This window comes from Periplaneta americana, chromosome 15 (genome assembly GCF_040183065.1).
Source record: "Periplaneta americana isolate PAMFEO1 chromosome 15, P.americana_PAMFEO1_priV1, whole genome shotgun sequence".
In the NCBI taxonomy this organism is placed as follows: Eukaryota; Metazoa; Arthropoda; class Insecta; order Blattodea; family Blattidae; genus Periplaneta; species Periplaneta americana.
Window position 1 is genome coordinate 61,388,523 of NC_091131.1, and position 24,822 is coordinate 61,413,344.

The following is a 24,822-nucleotide window of genomic DNA, read 5'->3' on the forward strand; positions in this document are numbered from 1 at the left end:
GCATTATTATTTCTTCACCCACTCTTTCTAGCATAGCTTCATTTCTTATTCTGGCTGTTTATTTACATGTAGTTATGGAATGTAATTATTAATTAGCGACACTAGAGGACACAAAACAAAATTGATTCCTAGAAAAATAAATATAGGTCCTACTGATTTTAAAATTTACATATAAATTCTCTGTATATAAAAAGTCTATGCTGTGTATATCAGTATCACGACAATATTTATGTAATAAAATGCTTTTAATTTTAATTCCTGTATGCAAATGATACAAAACAAATTGCATGACATACATACTTCTAAACTACTCATAAATGCTAGCTTATCGAAAATTGTCTTTATAATCCAGTTTCTCGTCTCTTAAGAAACCCCATTATTTCAGGATTCCAGCAATCTTGATAAATCTTGTAATTCATCTTGTGCAGTCAATAATAATAATAATAATAATAATAATAATAATAATAATAATAATAATAATAATAATTCCTTTGAAAAGTAGAAAAATTCAAATATTTTGGAGCATCAGTAACAAATATAAATGATACTCATGAGGAAATTAAACGCAGAATAAATAATATGGGAAATACTTGCTATTATTTGATTGAGAAACTTTTATCATCCAGTCTGCTTTAAATTACCAGTTGTTCTGTATAACTGTGAAGCTTTTAGGAACATTAAATTCAGACGTTTGAGATGGACAAGGCATGTAGCATGTATGGGTGAAGCCAGAAATGCATATAGAATGTTATTTGGAAGACCTGAGGAAGAAAGACCTTTGGGAATTTGAGGGAGGTGGGTTATGATGTTAAGGACTGGATTAATCTTGCTCAGGATAGGGACCAACGGTGGGCTTATATGTGGGCAGCAATGAACTGCCAGGTTCTTTAAAAGCCATTTGTAAGTATGTAAGCAATAATAATAATAATAATAATAATAATAATAATAATAATAATAATAATAATAATTCTTTCCATGTTGAATCTTTCATACACTACTTTTAACACTTAAATATAAATAATTGATTAAATGGCGATCTTATTCGTGTTAATTGTGTAAGCATGTGCGGCTTACAGCTGTTTCGGTGCTTCTTCACACCATCGTCAGAGCCTACTAGAACACACACACTATTTGACACCACATTTCAACGCTTTTCAACAATCGAACGCACCCACACAACAGGCAGCGAAGTTCGAGATGACGCCGAGATCTAGTAGGATCTGAGGATGGTGTGAAGAAGCACCGAAACAGCTGTAAGCCGCACATGCTTACACAGTTAATACGAGTAAGATCGCCATTTAATTAATTATTAATAATTCTTTATTACTCATAGACTTATAAATGCAAGTATTAAGCTTTGTTAGTACAGTATAATATAAATTTAAATTATTTCTCTAATACTAAAGGCTTACTGTACAATTAAATACACTTCTGAAAAATATGCTTACAGCTACATAACTGATACAGTTTTATGAATACAACTACAGTATAAAAGTTAAGATCGTACTACAACTCACTTACATATCGAATATTCTGAAGTCGATCATTTCACAGAATTCGCAACTGTTGATAATTCACTTTGTAAATTGAATAACTTCGAACTATGGTAGCATCAGCAAATTTGCACTATGAAGTATCAGCCTTATCACTGAACAGCAAAGGTGAGGACTCTTAAGTTTGCCATGCAACTACATTCTCATATTAGTCTGATTGGTGTAGGTTTTACAAAACAATTTTACAGCTCTTTTTTTTTTTTTGGTCGTCAATTGAATTAGAAATATGTGGATTTGGGTAACATTATGATTGTTTTTTCTTGTGGCTTTGGTACGAATCATTAATATACCGTATGTGAAAGAAACTACCAGTGCGTATATTTGGGCAGTTGAAGCATTGTCTTCGATCACTTTTATCAATTGTGAGTCCAAATCAATCAGTGCTATTTGAAAGGAAAATTTAAACTTTAAAATAGCTATTAACAAACAAACATCCCCAATCCGATTAGATAATGCAGTAATTATACCTGCATTATAAGACATGACAGTGAAGTAGCTAATGGAAAAACTTCCAGAACAATTCCTAGGCCCACTCCTGTCAGACTGAGTACTCCACTGGGTCTTTCTCAAGGGTGAAAGGCAATTGCAGTGGGGTGCCATCACACCATCTCATTCTAGTGCCGAGGTCATGAAAGCACGGATCTCTACTTCCATATCCCCTATACAATTTTATGGCATGTAAAGAGGATATCTTTACTTTTACTTACAGACATTGCTTAGCCTTGTTACTAAACTGATACTTAAATCTAAAACAAACTTTCACTCTTTCTACAGAACAACAAATGAATAAAATGCTATTAACAGTTTCTACTATTACGAAAGCAATTATTCTTATTGGTCAATAGAAAATGTCTTCACGTTACCACTCTCATACCAGGCAGAAAGAATGACTTACGAGCAGGACTTACAGCCAGGTGCGCCTATACTGGTATGTCTCAAATGTGTCATACACCAAAGACTAGAGATTGTAGAGATCACCAGATCAGAACCCTATTTACAAAAGTCTAACATCTTGAATTATTATTAATGTTGTATTAAATTTAATAAATATCACGCAATTAAATGCAATATTTTTATTTTCCCTTTGTATTAAAATAGTTCTTTATTTCTTCAAGTTAAGTTACAAGTATCTTAGGGGATACTGTCACTAATTAAAATCATAAGTAAATAATTATCAACTATACAACAACTAGGCCTACGTACTACTTTCAAAGACTGAATCCTTTTAACCATTCCATTTTCATTCTTAAGAGGATTCTAAATAAACATTATACTCGTATACCGGTACGGTACTCACAAGTAGTGAACTTTTGTTATCATATGTTAGCATTCAATGGTCCTGGTTTTACATTACATTACATCATTATTGAACATACAATTTGGAGACAATAATGTTCCTAATCTTTCTAAATGTTTTACAAGACAAATGTTCACTAACAAAAGTGTACATTTTGCAAGACCTGATTTTCTGGGATAATAAAAAATTGGTTGATTTGTGTCTAATTCTGATTTATTTGTCATTTACCATGCTGTAACTTAATACATGCTCTGAATTTAATTTTTGATTACCGTACTGGGATAATTCAGAATTTAAATTTAGGTTATGTAGAGATTCTTCCGTGTTGAATTATTCTATTTTAAAATTGTTTTATTTTAAATTTGTATGTAATTTTGTTTATATACCGGTAAGTTACTGTATATGGCATTTTCGTTTCAGGTTGTTGAATTTTTATCTCTTGGTTTTTTATAGTGCTGGTCATTCGTAAATATTATCCATTTACTTGTACTGAGTCATACAATTATCTTATGACCAGATCTGTGGCAGGAACTGCCTCAGCCAATATGGCAATGCCTACAGCCAGACGGGTAAGTGGGTGGGCGGGGTTAACTGGTTTTGACCTGATTCAAACGCGATATAGTGTTGTTTGAACAGTGCAAGCAACTACACGTGTACAGTCTGCTAAGGATAAATGGCAAATAATAGATCTAATTATTCTGTTACAGATTGAGTTTTATTTACGATTCGTATGTTCATACAGAATCCGCTTGTGCTGTCAGGAGATTATTTTCAAGAGAGTTCCCAGGTAATCGAGTTCTATGTTGTCATATGATTCATAGATTAGTTCATAAATTCCGGGAAATAGGAAGTGTTCAAGATAAGAAACGAAGAAGACGATAAACAGTGCTCACAGAAGAAACTCTTGATGACATTGGACAACACATGAAAAATTCCCCTAAGAAATCTCCTAAGCAGATGCCAGAAATGTATGGAAAATGGAGGCAGACAATTCCAGTATCTCCTTGCGTGACTTGATTGAGTACATAATTTTTAAAGTGCATTAGAATTTATTAGCCAGTCACTCTAGCATAACTAGTAACTGCTGAACCACATGTATTGCTCAACTGATGGAAAGTGATAGTTTATTGGCCGGCACAATCCCTGCCGCAGCTCTGGTCAGACAATAATTGGATGACCTAGTAATTCATAGAATAACTCTTCTCGGGTTCTCAGCCAGGTGAGTTGGAGATTAGCTTCCAAGCTTTCAACAGCTAGCTCTGCCGTCGAAAGCTTGGAAGCTAATCTCCAACTCACCTGGCTGAGAACCAGAGAAGAGTTATTCTATATCAAACGCCGGGAAAGCCTCAAGTCATACTAGTAATTCATATTACTTCACTTCATTCAAAATATATTAATAGTATATCATTATCACCATCATCATCATCATCATCATCATCTTTTCTCATATTAGGCCACGACGCTTGTTATAGTCTTGTATTTTCCACCCATCTCTTCCGAGGTCGGCCAAGGGCTTTTTTTTTTTTTTCAGCAGGGTGGTATTTCAGAATTTCCGGTATCTATTCTTGGTCGTTCTATTCACATGATTTATCCAATTTTGTTGATAATGTCAAATGTAGTTAATTACTGGTTCCATATGAAATTCCATCATGATGTCTTTGTTCCTCCGTAGGCAAGTTTGGTGTAACCTGAAGTCCTCATGAATTTTATTTCGCAAGCTGTTATTCTGCTTATATTCTGCTTTTTTTTTTAAGTACAAATTTATCTTCCATATTAGAGGACAGATCTTGCTACAATGTTGTAGATGCATAAATGGGTGTATTTTTGAACATGTGAAGGCTTGAATAGCCTACATTGTTGATAATACCCTTTGATTTTATGTGTTATAATTATATAATCAAAGAAATTTAATCTTCAACACATAAAAAAACAAAAATGAAGGGGTCAGAAGCAAAGGGATACAAGTGACATTCCTGAGAACACGAGTTAAGGGCATCAAGGGCAAGCTAAAACATTTAAAATTTTAGTGGCAAAAGGATCATCTTTTAACCACACTACACACTAAAATTGAAATAAAAAATTTCACAGAATTTACGAAATCTTAAATACTTTCAACCACATTTTCTCACAAATAACTTAAGTGCACTTATACTACTTTGCTTCTGACCCCCTCAAATATCATTTTCGCCTTTAAGACTAGATTATATCCCAAATAATTAATTCATTCACCCTTTCGAGAATTGTGTTGTCTAAACAAATTTTGCTTCGGATGGATTCTTTATCGCATAATGCCATGATTTTTGTTTTTTCCTTTGAAATTTTCATATAATGTAATATAATACATTTATTGCGAAACAAGTATGAGCACATCCTAAAAATTATTAATAATGGTTGCAAATAAAGAGGTATAAGTTACTTACATTCTATCACTTTGAAAACAAACTCAGAACCCGTCTGCCATTCAGTTAACTACATCCAGCAAAGTCTTGGGGTGCTATTCATAGACATTTCGCTGGTCCGTGCTACGAGCATGCTAAACTAGCCCCAGCTATCGACTGGTTACTTGTACAGGATTCATATCGCTAATATTGGTTTATGAATAGGAAAAACGCTAGTTCGCTGATCATCCAACGGAAGCCCGCGCTAAGAATGTCTATGAATACGGCCCTTAGAGATCTGTGGTAGACAGAGCAGCTGAGGAGCAGGTTCTGTGTCTCATTCAGGTATCTTTCCACCACTGCTTAATCTTGTCATCATATCATCTTTCAAGTGCTTTGTAACTTTCACAGGTGAAGTATAGCTAAACAAGGTGATGATAAACATTAATTGGTAACTTGTCTATATGCTTCTCATTTGGCAAAGAAACTGAATGCAAGCTCATTATCGTTTGTAATCTGAATCAAATGTTGCAGTCCACTGCACTACAGCATAGCAATAATGCAATATTTTGATGGCTTCTCACCGAAGAGACTGAAGTTAAATCCCTCTGCAGATACTTGAGAATATTGTCCTGGACAATGACTGAGTAGGTTTCCTCCGCGTGCTTGAATCAGAGTGTCAACCACTAACGAAAGTAACCAAAAAGTAACGAATTTAAAAGACTAGAATGATCGTGGGTAACGAAATTACACATATTGTTCTGCTTCACTTACTTAATCTTGTCTAAGTTGGAGCTGAAACAGTAGCAATTGTTGAAACAAAATAATGTTATTGCAAGAAAATGCTGAAAAGTTGAAGTCCATTGAAATGAAGATCGGAAAACTTAGAAACAAATCTGATGACAGATAGTAAAATGACTGAAATGTGATTAGTGATTTTTCTTCGTGCTTATAAGTAATTATTAAGTTATGGTAACTAAAAGTACTGTAACTAATTTTTGTTTCATATTTTCGGTAGACACCTGTTGAATACATCCTTGCTGTAATATCGCCATTTCATCACAGTTACTTTCACATATACAGTAGAACCCCGATTATCTGTTACCCTATTAAGCGATTGGCGGATTATCTGACTCTTTCTCTCGCATTTTTTTTTGCCACAAATTTATGAAATATTGTACATTATATTAGCACGTTCTTTTTCTAGGGAGGGTTATTACAAGACTTTAACCCTTACACAATATGATCTATTTTCGAGTTGTACTGTATAACTTCATATTAAATGTCTTCCACGGGTATAAAAAGAAATCATGTTGTGCTAAGTATAAAAAAGTGTAAACAACTGAATGGTTTAGGGAACGGGAAACTGTGGCTCATCTCAGAATACGAGATTGGAGTCACAACTGTGTGCAATTTAATAAAAAATTCAAGGATAAATTATAAATCTACATTATTCCTATCTTTCCACAGACAGTTATTACAAAGTGTTTCTTTGACCCTTAAAAATCCGTCGTTAATAACAGACATAAATCAGTGAACTTCTGGTACACTACCTCATGTTGAATACAAGGTCACGGAGAAAATTACGAAGTGTAAGCATTATTCACTAAATTTACGAAAATATTTTATGTTACCGGTATGGATTTTCCGATTTTTTCGATTAACCATTCATTACTACGGATAATAGAGGTTATACTGTACCTGCAGTTCAGATATGAATTTTGTGCTACATTCTACATTCTTCCATTCCTGTGTTTATTGAACACAGACAGAAGAAAAGTACTTGTTCAGTTGTAAAATTTCCTTCGTTGCACATCGTTTTTCTAATATTACTGTGGAGTACAACACTTAAAAGGCTGGTCTTGAAGCAGTGTGCCAGCTCGTATTTGGGTTGTTCTAGTTCTGATCTTGATATTGTGACAGACTTTTCGTGGTTTCTCTTTATTCTCTCTACCACTAAATTGGCTACTTTTCCTGAAGTGAATATCACAACACATGTAATTCGCTTGCATTGTCCCTTCTCCTTGAAGATGGAACCAGTAAGGAGTTCCAAGACGTTGGAGAACGTTCCATCCAAAATACTGTTCAAATGAGCCAGCGTGATGTAAAATGAAAATTTTTGCTCATCTGTCAGCTAAAATTGATAACTGCATAATTTCAGAGGCCCTCCCATCCCTATTTCTGGCTTTCAACGTTTCTATTACACGTTTTGCAAAAGTTTTGTTTGGGAAATAACTAACAGATGAGAGTGAAGCAAAGTCTGACTTACCCAGCAGGAACCACTTTGGAAAGCAAATGCTTTCCCTTTTCATACATTTATATTACAAAGGTTCAAAGGTATAGATGAGGCATTTGTGTCTTAAAACTGAACATCTCTGAGATAAATTGCATCTTGGCTTGAAGTATTTGTTGTCATGTTGGAAGAAAAGAATGATTGCGCGACCAATGTATAAAAGTATCGACTGGTGTGTGTACATATTAATAATGTAAAATATATTTTCTCTTTAGTTATTTACTGGAAGACTAAGGCCACTTCCGGTAATTTTTTTTACTTATAAGTGAAATATGGTCTACATGTGTTCATGTATGCAAGTTGAGGCACAAGCTCTTATTTGAAATATAATTCGCAGAATGTGTGTTATAATCAAAAAAGAAGAAAAAAAAAAGAACAAAATACAGTAATTGAAATTGCACTTTGTTGTAAGGGCGAAGCAGCCATACTTGTTTTTATTTGCATTGAAGCGTGTGGATGGAGGGATGTATTAAGAAAGTATGTGTTTGTTGCAGTAGGCGATGAGTCCTTTGAGTGTAAGCACATAAAAATGTTACAGTGAATGGTGTAAATGTTTTGGCACCACAAAGAACTTCGTTCATTTTTATCACTGCCCTAAATTAGAGCTTTAAAAGATGATGTTGCAAGGAGGGGAGGAATGCGAGTCGAGGGTTCAGCTCTTTAAGGACTAAAAACAATTTTTAAAAAATGTACATCTGATTTTTTGCACTATGTTTAGTGTCGATGGAATATGTGTTTTAAAATCAGCAAGCATTTTGCAGTACATTAGCAGCATAGGAATTACTGGAGTCGATGCAAATGTAGTCGAAAGAAGGCAGCTTCAATGTAAAAACTGTATGTTTATATCTGATCATTAACGAAAAAAGAAGAAAAAAAGTATGAAAATAGGCGTCAGCTTTTAATTTGTTTGTTGGGAGCAGGAGCACCTGACCCATTCTTGATTGATGCTGTCTTGCGCAGATGGTCTGAGTCCATGTGCCACTCTGTAAATTCAGTCAGTAACTGTTTGTGATTTATTACAGTTTAAAAGTCTGTGCCAACTTTTGATTTTTTTCATTCTGAACTTAAAATAAACTCTATAGACCGTGTTTAATTTTATTTCTTAGGGTAAAATGATGTTTTATCAAATAATGTGTTTATTCATTCAATATTACTTGTTTCATCTGCTCACTCAGCATTGCTTGATATAACGCACAAAACCACAATGTCCATGAAGCTCAAAGTTGTCTTGGACTACAAAGGAATACCTTTCTTCCTGGGCGCACGAGTTATTCTTGAATATCCTATGTTCATTACCAGTTTTGAAGTCTGTCTATTGATCGCCACACATCTTGCCCATCTTTTACACAGTCATGTGATGTTCTTTCTTTAATATACTCTGATCATCTCTTAAACGGTTACAATACTTCGTTCTCAAAACTTACCCGTACAAGAAGAGTAGTACTAATGCATGTATATTAACAAAGCTAAATGGTAAATATTTTGTTAAATTGTTACTTGCAAGCTTAAGAGCACAAAAAGAAGTATTATCATAAGTGGAAGTGTGTTACAGGCTCAGACCTTCCAGACACGAACTGCGGTGTTTTAAGAGATGGATTTTCTATTTCCGTAGCTGCTTGATTACAGTCAGAACAGGAATTGTGACTTGAGTTTACTTTTCTTAACGGTTTATGGATGAGTTATGCAGTTGTTATTTAGAAACACTCAGTAAGACCTTCTGTTTCCTGCATAGAGAAGTCTATGAGATGTGGTGTCTGTACAATTGTGTATTGAAAACTTTTAAAAAGTGTGTGTAATTAACTGTAGTAATCACAAATTTGTAAATGAAGCTTTTGATGTGCATATTATTATTTATTTTCCCTTGTTTTGTTTTGTGTGTTGCTGATATTGAAAAAATCTCTTCGAATGCACAGTGATAATAATATAAAGTTACAAGGAAATTGTAAAATATTCTACTATTTGTTTGTTGTAATAATTGTAATACTGTATGGAAATGAATGAAAATGGTGTAACTCGATAACAATTGTCATCAAAATGCGTGATTAATTCCTGATTTAATGTCATGAAGCTTGATTAATATTATGTGCACATATCATGGGTAGACAAGTTTATGTGATCATTTGGACGAGGAATAATATTAACTGTGTACTATTTAGTGGCATATGTTAGGTCGCCTACTTCATGACTGAAACCCCTTGGCAGTCCGTAGTCCTGATCGTGAATTGTGTGCAGTTCAGTTGTAGTTTCCCCTGCACCGCCCGGTCACTGCATCCTGACTAATAAGCACATGTCATGTGGATGATTCGATAAGATTCATTCATAATAAATTGTGTATGTTTTAGGGAGACAAAATGTTATAAAGGTGTATTAACAGCATTTCTTCGTTTAATGAGAGGAAACTGAAAATAAAAACATTTGTGGTTCCTCCTTGGTAACAAAAGAACTAAATTTCTAATATGATAAAATTGGTAGTATAAAACTTTATAATTAACTTCGCGATTATTTTAATATTCTTCCTACAGTTGCAATTATTTTGAAGCTAAGTGTAAATACGAACATCCAACTGCCAAAGGGTTATATAAAAACCTTTTTTACGTAATTAAACTTGATTTCTCTTGGTTCAGATGTTTAAGCATTAAAATTGTAACTACATCTATATGAAAATAACTTGGCTATGATGGCCAAATAGGGATCACGTGTCATCGACCTACGTAAGCCTCTGTATGTTGTGCTCACTCTCATTTCGTCGGGCCGGGATTGACATGTAAATAAGTGAAAACACGAAGTCACGATGGTTTTACACTCCCATCGACATGTGCGTGCCATGATCATCTTCATACTTACCTATACAGATTCTTACGGAGGTCGAAGTATATTGCAGCTTTCGTGACTCTTAATTAACGATTCTGAAACAATTATTCGCCTATACTTAATTAGTATGTATATTTGGATAAATATGCTCTGGTCTGTGCCATTTTCTACTTTCTTATGTGTCCTTCTAAGTTGTATATGTGATGAGAGGAAGACGCTATTTCAGAATAGAAAGGAAATACTAATTATATTGTTGTATAGGTGAAAAATACTATAGATATTGTACAGAAATATGGTGGAGCATAGTTGTTATAACGACATAATCACGTTTAAAATGGATGGGCTGTTCATGATTGAAAATATTAAATAGATTATTATTATTATCATTATTATTATTATATATATAATAAATACATATATTCCAGAATATTGAATTGATTTGAGTCATATACTCCAAATAGAGTAATTGCATAGAGTCGTGTGGTTAAAATTTATGACTCAGTTTTCGCTGTATAAGTTACATGGAAGAAAAATTAATTATGGAATACAAATATCTGTGGGAATTTTATTAAGTATTGTGCCTGCATCTCTTCTGTGTATGATAAACTGTCAAAAAGAAACGAAAAGAGAGAAAGAGAGAGAGAGAGAGAGAGAGAAAAAAAAAGTATTTTTCATTTGACTCCCACATCACATGATCAATTTATTCGTGAACAGCCTAAATTGTCTCTATATTATTATTACTTTACTAGATTTGTTACATGAAAATCAAGAAAAAATCGTGTTGATTATAATTAATATTATAATCAAGATCAAATTTACTTGAATGTGATGGATGCTGACAGTCCAAGGTATAAATAAACTGCCGCAAACATCCTCATCATGAAAGGAAAGTAAAGTGATAAAAAAAAAAAAAAAGCAATTTCATTTATTGATGGTGTTAATCTTACCTTCCTCAATGGTCAACTGGTGCGAATTTCGTCCCTTGTTTGAAGATTGTATATATTACTTTCTTCCTAATCACAGTCTGTATCCAATCAGGTATCATATTTCACTGTCTATATAGGCTTCCGCTTTTAATACAGCATGACCAGTGCTGTAGTTGGGCCAGAACGCAGTTCCAGTGTAAATAATGTTCGAGCTCCATAGTTCCAGTAAAAATAATGTAATTACATAGACACTGAAAATATCTTCAAATATACCACACATACTACTCATCCTGCACTGCAATAGACACCATTCTGAGTCGAGAATGATTGGGAACAAACTTAGAGATCAGACATGTCATTATGATGGCTAGTAGTCTATGGATCCCAGTATAAGGTATGTTCACGAAATAATTACCACAATTTTGACCAAGAGTGCAACTGCATGTGTGAACTCTGTGGAAAGCTGTGTGAAAACTAGACTACTACTCAGTACATGGCAGAACATGATCTCCATAGACCAACTTCTAGTAAAGAAACGGAACTATAGGTTAAGAACTGCCAAAACTCTGTTATGGGAGGGTACTAAACCTTATCGCTGTGCTGGAGACGGAGTAGGAGTTTCCCTCCATTAATCTGAACCATTGTCGCACTGATTGACAAGTCATCTGATTTATCACTGCTATCAGTTAAACATTCTCCTAACGAAATTATTCTATCAGTTTCACTGTCTATTACATTAACACTAGAAAAATATTGTTCTTTGTTATTTTTAACGAGCTCAACACATTTCTTCCACTTGTTTTTTCCATATTCTGCAAGAAGGCGGAGATACAATCGTTCCTTTACATTAAGTGGGAATCCAATTCCTGTTACAAAAATCCAATTGAAAAGACTGGAGACAACTGACTAAACATTTTAGTCTGTCACTTTAAGTAAATGAAACCAATCAAAACAATAAATGCTTATTTTTAAAGCATTGTTGGGTTTTGAAGATAAATAATGTTTATGTACGCGCTACTTGACAGACTGCGAGCAGTTAGACATCAACTTAAGTGATGATATCTTACTGACTCATTCTATTAACATGGGGTTTTTCAACATAAAGTAGAATTTATTTAGACAATTTCATATCCAGCAACTACCCACTTATCTCTTCAAGAAAAAAAAAGTTTATTGCTGATCGCTTTTCTACTTCAAAATCATATTTTCCCACACTACAGTAGTAGTATAAAACAAACCTCAATTAAGAGTCTTATATTTGTTATATTGCGGCGACTCAAACATCTTAGAAATCTGCAAACAATACTCTTCAACATGCTTTTTTCCTTATTAGAATCTGACTACTACTTTTTGAGTTATTATTAAGTATAAAAAATGCGAAAATATTCTACTTCATTGAAAGTCTACGCAACTAATGCCTTCTCCCGTTATTGGTTGATAATTAGGAAGGAGAAGGTGAACAGTGAATTGTGTCACTCTTTAAGATTGACTAATGCGCAGACCAACGGAGTTTTCTAAGTTGTTCCTCTATACCTGTACAGTCATGTTGCTCTTGTCCTAAATGTTGGTCTTCATACCAGTACACTTATTTTGTTAGGGGAAATGAGAGATGTGACTCTTGGATGTGCTGTGTGTTGTAAAGTTGATAAACTTGGGATGAGTCCACAAATTTGGGGCGGAAGTTAAATCTTCCGAAGAATGGGGTGAGAGTTTTCCAGGATAAGAGGCCATAGTCTACTGCTGTTACGTCCAGACGTTTTGCCTACAGCTGCGGTAGACATCATCAGTGGCGAGGCACTCTAGTATATAGTGATCCCCTCAGCGTGCCAGTGATGTCTGACTTCAGGCTGCTGCGCAAAAATAGTTTTCAAAGAAACAAATTTATGTGCAAACCATAGAGTATAGAGGGTTGTTTCCGATCTCTGGAAACGAATTTTGAATGACGCCATGTGCGTTGGGAGTCACATGACAGTTGAACTGTGGTGAGAGATGATAGGCCAGTAGTGAGCAATTTCATAATCAGAGTGCACGGTGTCTCACAGCAGCAATGCCCAAGAAAATCGAGCCTTTTTGGGAGGGGTACATTACGACCTTTTCCAATGTCAAGTACAGTTGAGTGAAAATAAAAGAAGCCTACAGAAAACGTGGTTTCGTTATTTTCAAAAAGGCATCTTCTGTGTACTTAACAAGACTGATAAAGCTCGGATGGGAATAATTTGTTTCATTTCGGATGGTGCGGCTTGTGGCAGGGGGTGGATTTGCTTGCTTTTTCTCCTCTGGAATTAATCTCATTCGAGCTTTGTCAATCTTATTAAGTACACAGAAGATGTCTTTCTTGGAAATAACGAAACCACGTTTCTTGCAGGCTCCTATGATTTTCACGTAACTGCAGTTGGCATCGGAAAGGGTCGTAATGTACCCCTCGAAAAAAGGCTCGATTTTCTTGGGAATTGCTGCTGTGAAATACTGTGCAATCTGACTATGAAATCACTCACTACTGATCTGTCACATGTCACCACAGTTCAGTTGCTATGTGACTCTTGACACTCATGACGTCATTCAAAATTCGTTTCCAGAGATCAGAAACAACCTTCCGTAGTTTCCATCGACTGGGACCAGCTTTCAGGGAATTTGTGGAAAGTAATAATCAAACAGAGGAACTGAAAATTTCAATGAAAACAGTTTAAATACTCCCAACATCTATATCAGAATATGAAAGATCGTTTAGTGCTATGGCTGAAATTATGACGAAAAAGTACTGCTCTCTGATTTCAAAAGCAAGCAACTTAATTTCCATCAGTTGTGTTGGTGCCCCTCTTCAAGACTTCAATGCACTTCCATATGTGTGATCATGGTTGTCAACAGGAAGGCGGACAACAGATGAAACTGCAGAAACAGACTTACAAAGTAATCTACAGACTGTCCTAGAAGTCCCTATATCCCTTTGTTATATTTTGTTCTTGTATTGTTTCAGTTGTGATATTGGTATCCCTGCTTTGAAGATCACCGAGAGAACTGTCAACATTTCAGTTGTGAAGTCATGGCTGATGTGAGCGGACACTTTTACACTGTTGAGGAATGATTAGTAACGTGTGTATGTGGGTGCGTGAATGACCACACTCAGGGCAAACAATGATACAGATAATGAATGCGTTTAGAGATAGCTCTAGCAAGGACCCACCTGGTAAAGCAACCCTGCTATAGGGAGAAACGTGAATTTGCTTCAGAGCATCCAAAACAGGCCACATAGTGGACGTAAGAAGGTGCGACAGGAAAGTGTGCAGTCGTCGCTCAGTCAATTGAGTAGTCTTCAACTAAATCGATTTGCAAAGAGCAACTGAACTTCATGTACCATGTTCAACAATGCATGACCACATGAAAAAATATTTGGATATCAAAGCATTTAGACCGACTTTTGTGAATGAATTATCTGACAACTACATGGAGCAGCGAGTTGCAGCCTGCCATGCTTTGTTGGCAAAATTTCGAAGTGCTCTGTCTCGCACAAGAATAATATTTTCTGATGAATGTGCGATATATCGCAGTTCCCGCAGGAGGAACTTTGCATACAGATGGTACCGGCCATTTTTTCGGTACTAGGGATGCTGGAAACATGTTATTTTCGCGAAAATCCCAAAATCGATTTTTCACAGCACTACAGTATTCAATTTCAATTAATTTTCCTGAGAAAAGGAAACTTATTGATGTAATGTCGAATCACTTTTTACTATAATTTGTGGTGCTTGGTCAGAACATGAGAACTCCAAAAATGACCTTTTTAGCTGAAAGCGCAGCCCTATATATAAAAAAAGTTATCTTTCGTTTGGTATAGCCGTGATATTTTCATCTAATCTTATGTTAGCCTATTTTCATTCAAATCTGTATGTAAACTATATTATTATTATTATTATTATTATTATTATTATTATTATTATTATTATTATTATTATTATTATTATTATTATTATTATTATTATTTCAGAATAAACCCTGACAAGACGCTCTTTAAGAAACAGCATATTTAGAATGACTGAGTATTCTAATTTTGCTCGTACAGTACCTCTATTATAATTTTTTGAAGAAACGAGTGCTGAGTTTCTTCTGCCGATTTTGGAATAGAAAATTGTCGAATTTCTAAGCGATTTTTAAGGATTTTTCTTTTACAGTTGTTTTCCTGGTATGTGAACTTTTACAATGAATAATCACATTTTCAAGATGATTTAAATGTGGATTTACACTGAATTAGATACTTATCATTAGAACAACAGCTTTCCGTTTAACACTTACTGCAATCATAATCACGGTCACAGAGACCACTGACCAGCAAAAATTTCCAGAATTACGGCAGACTGTGGAAAGTTGTTTGAGAAAGGGTGTAGGAAAAAGGTAGGGAATTATAACTATCTATGTTGGCTTAAGCGAGCAGGTAAAGGGCCAAATAAGAGAGTGGAGTATTATATGTAGGCTTAAGTACGCGGGTAAATTATGTATTACTACTACAGTACGATTATTTAGTCCTGACAGTCGCCGGCAATGTGCGCCTGGGTCAGGCGAGTCCATTAAGTTACCCCAAGGGATGTTCAGGTTAGTCTCGCCTGCAGTCAGAACGATCGGATGTCACGCATGCGGTATAGCGTTGTGTTTCCAGTACAGTTAAGCTGTACTGCATTCCTCGCCCTTATCTCTACTCCGGAACTCTCCCCACTTCTCCTATTACTTCTCCTGTTTCGCGTCATCGAGCTGTCAGGACTAAATAATCGGTCTGTACCACCGTGCCTACTACTTATTAGTAATGCTGCTGTTACACACTAATACTACTAGTCTATAGGTAGGCCTACTTATAAAATACAAAGTTGAGTAAGAAACGAGTAAGATAATTGTTTTAAAAAGTAAAAATAAAGAAGTAGGGCGCTTCCAGGTTGTAGAAAAAAGTACCGTGGCAGCGCCCTGGCACAACTAGACTACATCCCTGGGCAATTTAAATCATAATCACGTATTGAAAACGGTATTGATGAACTTTGGTCTGTTTATAATGGTATCTTTTCAGTGGATCGCAGTAAATATAAATCATATACAGAGGCATATTATGAAAAAAAAAAAAAAAAAAAAAAAAAGGTGCTGTCCAATGAATAATGGGGAAAGGGAGGAGAAGCATTTAAAAGGTAGGCCTATATAATAAGAATTGCGTCCTTGCAAGCGTTCTTGGGATTCGTCTTAATCTTTATGTGAGCTCCTAGCCTAAAATAAAATAAATATTTGTTTCACGAGTGAGTGTAAGCCTGTGGGTAACAATGAAATAACTTTTTTTTTTTTTTTTTTTTTTTTTAAGACTCCCGTTTGAACAAGAGTGAAATCGTTTAGATTTTATACGCTAAAAATAATTAGTACAATGAAAAATGAAAAATATTTCAGTAATTTAGGCCTAAGTGCACGAATTTTTACGAGTTTCTTTTGAGAAATCGTAAGACTAAGCCAAAGTCCTGGCAAGTCCTAATTTTCAGAAGAGGAGGCAGCTCCGCGCCGTGGCAGTCCTGCCTAGGACTCACGTTACGGAATGCGCGCTGGTTCGAGTCCTCATGGGGGAAGAAATTTTCTCATGAAATTTCGGCCTGTGTATGGGACCGGTGCCCATCCAGCATCTGATGCACTTGGGAAGCTACGGTAGGTAGCGAAATCCGGTTGCGAAAGCCAGCTATAACGGCTGAGGAGATCATCGTGCTAACCACACGATACCTCCATTCTGGTTGGATGATCGTCCACCTCTGCTTCGGCATGTGGGCGTGAGGCCAGCAGCCGGCTGGTCGGTCTGGGCCCTTCACTGGCTGTAGCGCCACGGATTATTATTATTATTATTATTATTATTATTATTATTATTATTATTATTATTATTATTATTATTATATTAAGAGGAGGCATTCCAACCAGCAGTATTAGCAACTGCGGAACTACAGAACATGTTAGACAGATACCAAAAAGGAGCTAAATTTCATCCTAAGAGGGCTAAATATTTTCTATCCTAGACATGCCTTCGCAGTAACACCACAAACTGTGGTAACACTACAATCGATAATAATAAGAATAATTTACCTTCAGTTGATACTTCTGCAAGCGTACCATCTTCCTAAAATGTTTATATTGCCATGTAGTCGTCTTCCTCCTCTTCGTCTACTGTTTTAATCTGTCTTGAGGGTCCAGTTACACATTCCTTATCGCCACTTTGATACACAACTCTCGTTCCTATGCGGTCAATTGGCCTAATGTTAACTGGCAACATTACAAAGCTCTGTAAGGTGATCAATACTATTAATAGAAGATTGTTCAGCGACGTATAAAGTAATTTGTCCTTCTGACTCCGAAATTTTGGTAGATTTTTTTTGGGAGGTGGGATATGTTGATTTGATAGAGACTGAATTAATCTTGTACAGGATAGGGACCGATGGCGGGCTTACGTGAGGGCAGCAATGAACCTGCGGGTTCCTTAAAAGGCATTTGTAAACTTAAGAAGATTTTTTGGAATGGATTGAAAATTAAGTTTTGCCTGTCGAGTAGTAAACACTGAAGACGCGCGTTTACAGTATGTTTTTCAGTGCCATTATGCTTATCCAAAGCTGACTTCTTGGGGTCCAAAAAACACTTACAATATTTACACACTTCCGTGCATCACCTTCTACGGAGTCTAACCAGTTCTTATACACTTCACTTTGTAACTACACACTACGGAAATTCTGACAATATTGAGTTTTCCTCATAGTTGAAGCTATCTTGAACTGTCGTCTGTCGATATCACAATTCACGAAGTCCCAAAGGCTGGCAGCGAACTAATAAAATGAAACAATCACACGAGCCTCGATTTACGATTTGCTTTTAATTGGCCTTATATTGTTTGATTCTGGCGCGTGACACCTGCTATTGGCTAATCAATGGATTTTAAAATATCTCTTCCTCCCCTTCTGCACTCTAACAGTGCACCATTTATACAAAGACGAATGTGGTAATCACTATTAAGAAATGTCAATTGTTACGTAAGTTACGGAGCCATACAAATTCGCATTACGTTAAAAATGTTAAGGAGTCGGACGGTGAATTATATAAAAAAAAAATCTAGATTTTACTCCAGGTTTTATCCTAAAGAACTAGAATGCCCGAAGGGGCTTTTTCAAGAAATGAGGGCCAAAGGCAAAGTTCAACCTAAGTACAAGTAGGATAGTATTACATATTATCGTGTTGGTGTGAAAAGTATTTCATTTTTTATTTATAAAAATATGATAGCCGTAACTTGTACAAGTTACAGAAATGAAACTTCTTAGATCTCTTTTGGATATACAAAAATAGATAAAATATTAAACAAGTTGAACATGTTTGCAAGGGATGGTAAAATAAAATATTATAGAGATAGGATGGTCCATAAAATGATGATGTTAGAAAAGTTCAAAGGCTGAAGGGACCCAGAATGTCCAAAACAGATGGAACGAGGTCGGAACAAGTCGTAAGACTTAACCCATAAAAGAAAGAGACGAAGAAGACATTAATAAAATAATCTCGATACACCAATATAAAGAAATAACGATGAAAGTTTTCAGTGAACATAATCATTAGATTAGCCTGTCTTCGGTTAGAATTGGTTAGGTCTACTGCTTAGCGATCTACCATTCTTATTTAGTTGTTACATAATTATTGTATAAAGCCATAATGTTTAGAAAAAGGCCTACACATAACTTGTTCCAAGAACGAACTGATGTAAAGGAAAGATGTTCCATGATGTTTCATACCGGCTAGTTGCCATGACTCTTTCAGAAAGAGAGGCGTGTTTATGATCTTTTATTTTATTACCATATTTCAGTTATGTAGGTTTTAGCACAACCTTCCTATTTGCATAATCACGATGCTATTAATTTCTTTAAGAAAATAGCGTCATTTAAGTAAAATTTTCTGTTTTGGATAACTATTTTGAAACACAAATTCGTGTACCTACTATAGGCTGTCTACTTAACTGGCTTCATTGCAATATTAAACTTGCCAGTTCACATGATATGGTTTTATTATTTGTATTTGCTTCCTCGAAATTCAAGACTGCCTCTTGACAAAGCTTAATCAATTTGATTTACAGAATTATTTACAAACGAATTTATATAGCCTATAGATATCAGTAACAAAGATATAATGATCGTGATTGTTGGAGTTTACTTCTTGAGTACAATCTTAAATCAAATGCGTAAATAGTGCGTACATATCGGTACTAATAGGCATCTATCAGAAACATCCAAGTCTGACAGAGATAAAAGCACATGATAAATATTTATAATATTTAATTTAATATTTTAAATTTTGTATTTATATATTCTAAAATCCTATACCGGTATTAAATTAATGTTATGAATAATTTAAATAAAGGGGCGGCCGGGTAGCTCAGTTGGTAGAGCAGCTGGCTACGGACTGGAAGGTCCGGGGTTCGACCCAGGTGGTGACAGGAATTTTCTCGTTGCCAAACTTTCAGAACGGCCCCGAGGTTCACTCAGCCTCCTATAAAATTGAGTACCGGGTCTTTCCCGGGGGTAAAAGGCGGTCAGAGCGTGATGCCGACCACACCACCTCATTCTAATGCCGAGGTCAGGGAAAGCATGGGGCTCTACCTCCATGCCCCCCAAGTGCCTTCATGGCATGTGATGGGAAAACCTTTTATAATTTAAATAAAGGGAATGTATTGTATTAAACACTGACAATGTGTATAGCGGAGTTTTCCATTCAATGACAATAATAATAATAATTATTATTTTAGTAGATTATTTACGACGCTTATTATTATTATTATTATTATTATTATTATTATTATTATTATTAAAAACATATAATTCGCCTCTCTTCTTCATAGAGCTATTCAGATGCGTGTATTATAAACGTTTTTAGTAGCTTCTAACGCAATGTAATTCCTACTAAAGGTTCGTATAGCTAGCTTCACTTTTCAGAATTAATACCCGTAACAAGCGCTGATATTTACGTCGTTAGCCATCCATTTTTGTCTGAGTGCCTCATGGGAAATATTTACTTATATTGTTACATTTGAACCGTAGAAACGGTAACTTTGGAAACAGTTTTGTGAAGAATTGATAATATTTGAGTTATGTCTAGGTGGCAAGGAGAAAATTGTTTCTATTTCCAAGGACGCAAACGTATGCCGGAACTGCGGGTCATGAAAAATGCAAGACTTGCGAAAAGAAGTAAGTAAATCTATGAATATCTCTATCGTTATCGGTGCCGTAATCATAATTATCGAGGCTAACATTTGCGCCATTATTGCAAACATAAATGTTCTTTGTTTATAGCCTGTGCTGAAAAATGTCAATTATATCCGTGAAATATTTTAAGTGAAAGAATGTAGGCCTACAAAGTGCAAATTGTGACACCAGCGCATTAAATGGAGTGTCTGATTTGCTTTTAAGTGACAAGCATATTATTCACGAATAAGTTATTAGCGAATGAAGCCAGTTCAGATATGTATTCATTCTTTAAATCTAGATACAACTTTCATTTTAAACGGGCCTACCAAATGTCTCATAGCAGAGGAAGTCGAAGTATTTTGCTAAAACCCGCACTATATTACCGTTGTTCACATTAAATCTCACACTGTCGGATATGTTTCGTTGGGGGCTAGAAGGTAATGCGTTGGTTTCGTTGTAATGAATTGGGGATAGATAATCAGCACAGAATGTTCCTCTTAAAAATTAATAAATTAATAGGCCTACCGTAGGTATCGAAGTGTTTTGATCCCCTTCACATGAAAACCTGCGAGTGTTCCTGGGTGATATCCTTATAGGTTAGAAATGTAATTACCGGCAAATGTAAATGGCAGCAGTGTACACTACGAGGACTTGAAACGAATCAACATGTACGGTAGGTACTTTACAACAGATGTGAGAGTTGTACTCATAAGTAGAGTCCTGTGTTTGATTACCTAAAACCTCCAAGCGACCCACAACAGTGTAGGTATTTATGGGGTATAGATCGACGGAGGATAGGGTCTACTACACAGTTCAGGTCTGCTGTTCAGTGAACATGCGAAAACAAAGCAAAGATAGGCGCAAGGATATTAGTGTACTAATAGAAGAATTTGGTAGCCAGCACTTCAGTAAGAAAGAGGAACATGTATTTTATACATGAATACTATTCCTGTTGTTCACCGACTTATACCCACACGTACACGAATAAATAGATATTAGGGGCGGGGGGGAGAGCGCAACTTGTTCTCCGTACCAAGCGAAGCTAGCCTATGTAGTAAGTTATGATCGACGTACACCTAATTTACATTCAAAGTAACCAAACACAGCACTCTACTCATAACTCATATAGACTATTCGATAAATTAAATTTGTCGTCTCAACACCACTTCTCAAAATGTATTTCTACCATTTTTAATTAGTAGGCCTAACAATACGTACTGCATTCTGGCACGAAAGAGATCATATTATGTTTCATGTACCGTAGCATGGTGAAAGAACTTTTAGTAAGGGAACTAATGTTGTTACCTGGGAATCTTAGAGTCGTAATAGAAATTATTTATTTAATGCCCCTTTTAATTAAAAAACTTGCTATTACCACTAGGCGATATTTCGTCTACTATAGTGGGTGCACGGAACTACTTCAGAATATAGTATTTGATATGACATTCAGCTGCGACAATGACCGGTCCTTTCCATACTGAGTCGCTGCGATGACGTAACCACGGGACGTAACAATTCAGAGCAGATAGAAGATCCAGAAAAAATTGTCGAGATCGACGAAAGCAACGGAACGGAACGGTCATGTCACTGTATTCTGAAGTATAGCGCGGGTACACCAACCCTAGGGTTGCCAAACGTCCGGTTTTCCTGGACATATCCTCTTTTTTAGGGTTAGATTTTTCGTCCGGGTGGGCTTTTAGATGTTGGCTAATTGTACGGGTTTTTAAGTTAAGTTTAAAATACGACGTTACTAGTGAAGAAAATGCCTCAAACGTTTATAACAGTTACTTTGTTGTAACTGGGAACCTTCTAATCGTTACAGTTAAGTAACGCTTTAGTCCACTTCACTTTAAATGCTCTCGTGAACTTCCCTTTCTGTACTCTTTTACAGCGATATTATCGATGTTTTATTTTTGTAATGTTTGGAAGCTTGAGTCTTGTGTTTAAAACTGTTGCCACTAGGTGCTATATGTCGTCTTTCGGTTACTATTGCTTGCCGGCTTCCGACTTTCATAACGGGTTTTTGTTGTGCTGTGCATGCCCGTAGTTTGTACGAGAAGAAACACCAAAAAGAAAGTGTAAATTTTCTGCCGAGTTACAGTAGAGTAGTATCCTTGTTTCCGAAGAGGTAGAGATGATTTCAAAGGTGAATACATGGTATGTAAAGCCGGTACATTTGTGTCGTGTCGATTAAAGGAGGACTTGATTTGCAAGCTCATCTGGATTGTGAAAAACACAAAAGAGCAGTTCGAGAAGAAAGTTCTACAAAATTAACCGACTTCTTTGTAAAGTCTGGCAGAAAACTGGAAGATGAAGTAACCGCTGCAGAAGGAACTCTTGCTTTCCACAGTGTTAAACATAACAATAGTTACAACGTGATGGCGTGCACATCTGGCCTACTGAAGACGACGTTCCCAGATTCGGATTTTGCGAAGAAGTTTTATAAATATTAAATTATAAGCAATTCCACTTGTTTGTATCATTCTTTTATTTAAGATTAAAAACATTACTACCGGTACTATAAAATAGCAATAATTCTCAGCTTCAATAGTCTCCATTCTAAACATAATATGATCTATGATAGCGATCTGTTCGGAACTAGGTGTGGATAAAGTGTCCTTTATTTTACTTATCAAAATAATATGGCAACCCTAACCAACCCAAGAAACATACAGGTACAGTACATCTCACGTGTTCTTTGCTCAATACGTGCATAAAGAGAGTGTGGAGATGTTACCCTTTGTAAATCACTTTAATATTTGACAACTGGACCGATATTCACAAGACCTAGCGTTATGATACGCATTAACGTCTTCACGATAGTTCCGCTAACCATATCCAGTTTGAAAGGAAAAAGATAATGTAGCTTTGTGTAGAATGTGCATACCTACGTAAATTGATATCTGTAACTTGAGGCAGAAATGGGAACACAGCGAAAGTGTATTTTCTTATTCCGAAAGGTTGACTCTGAATAGTAGGCCTAATGTACAGTTGGACATTTCTAACGTTGGAATAACGCAGAAATTGATTGACACTTTTATTTATTATTCATTCATGAGTTAAACGTTGGCATCTTACTTTTATCAGGTCGTTCTTAAATTAAATAAAAACATCATTGATATTCATCGGACTTCAAAGATGATAATTCTGATGCGAGGCTTGTGATTTGTTGCCCTCTGTAACGCAGCGGAAATATGGCTGCGTTTTGAATGTTCTTTCAAGCAGTTCTTCCATTCAGTCCTAAAAAAGAACATGTCCAATTTTATATCTTAATCTCTACCCGAGTTCTGTGGAATAATATGCTTTTGAGCAGATTTGAAAGAGCGTGAAAGAACGAAATTCCTACTGCTACACAGTGCTGGTTGTCTCGTGAATTGCGAGACTATCCCAGCCACGGGGCGACTTCATTTTGCGTGTCTTGGAATATTAAGCATTATATTGGCATTCTCACTATACTCACAATGGTGATGGTGAATGTTGGTAATGGTCGTGATGATGATCATGATCATTATTGTGATGGTGTTCCTGCACAATGTTGATGATGGTATCCTGTTGTTGTTGTTTAGTCAACTGTCCGAAGACAGGTCTGAACCTCACAAGTGATACCAAGACACCACTTATGAGGCAACTAGGTCAGGAGATAATGGGGGTAGGGTGGCCAGTTCCTTTTCCCCTCCATTGCATTCATCGCCGATTAGCTACAATGCTACATATTACACTAACCAGACTTCAGATGCATACAAACAACTGTTATTCCTCTGACACATTGTCAAGTGAAATATACTGTCTGTACATATCAGCCAGAACCTCAGAGGATGGTATCTTATTAAGGGATTAAATAATGAAGAATAAGGGAAATTGCATAGCCTATAAACAATGGAAACCTTCAAATAATATAATACACACATCAGAAAACTGAATATTATTACTTAGACCTACAAATTCGATTAAATCAATGTAGATCTATATTCTTAAGAAAGCTAGGTACCGGTACATAGACTGTAAACGACACATTTTAATTAGACACGTTATGCTAATTAAAACGTAAAAATTGCGCCATAAAATATCTTAGGTTCTGTAGGTACTTGAATCTTCAGAGCACAAAATATTTACCCTGTAAGTTAATATGAGAATGTCAATTTTTGACATAGATTTCTTCCCATGTTAGTCACATACCGACCTGCAACTTATGTTTGTCACCTTATTCAAAGTTTGATGACAAATGCTTATATTATTATTGAAAAGAACAGATAAATACTAAGTAGTAGTAAGAGACAAAGAAATTATCTCACTTCTCTAGTTATCAAAACAAACAATCTTGGGCTGAATAGAATCTTCGTGGGCGTTTG

The 24,822-nt window shown here is 35.7% G+C and overlaps 1 protein-coding gene across 2 annotated transcripts in view; it reads left to right on the forward strand.

The window, feature by feature from the left end:
* Window positions 1-20,396: 20,396 nt before the first annotated feature.
* The window catches only part of LOC138715002 (DNA-binding protein RFX2-like), a 148,460-nt gene continuing 144,034 nt past the window's right edge, over window positions 20,397-24,822 (forward strand). The window contains exon 1 of one of the 2 annotated variants that reach the window (XM_069847373.1): window positions 20,397-20,473. In XM_069847373.1, coding sequence (XP_069703474.1) covers window positions 20,428-20,473 — 46 coding nt within the window. In that variant the 5' untranslated portion in view covers window positions 20,397-20,427. The remainder of the gene's footprint in view (window positions 20,474-24,822) is intronic. The other variant, XM_069847374.1, reaches the window with a different exon arrangement.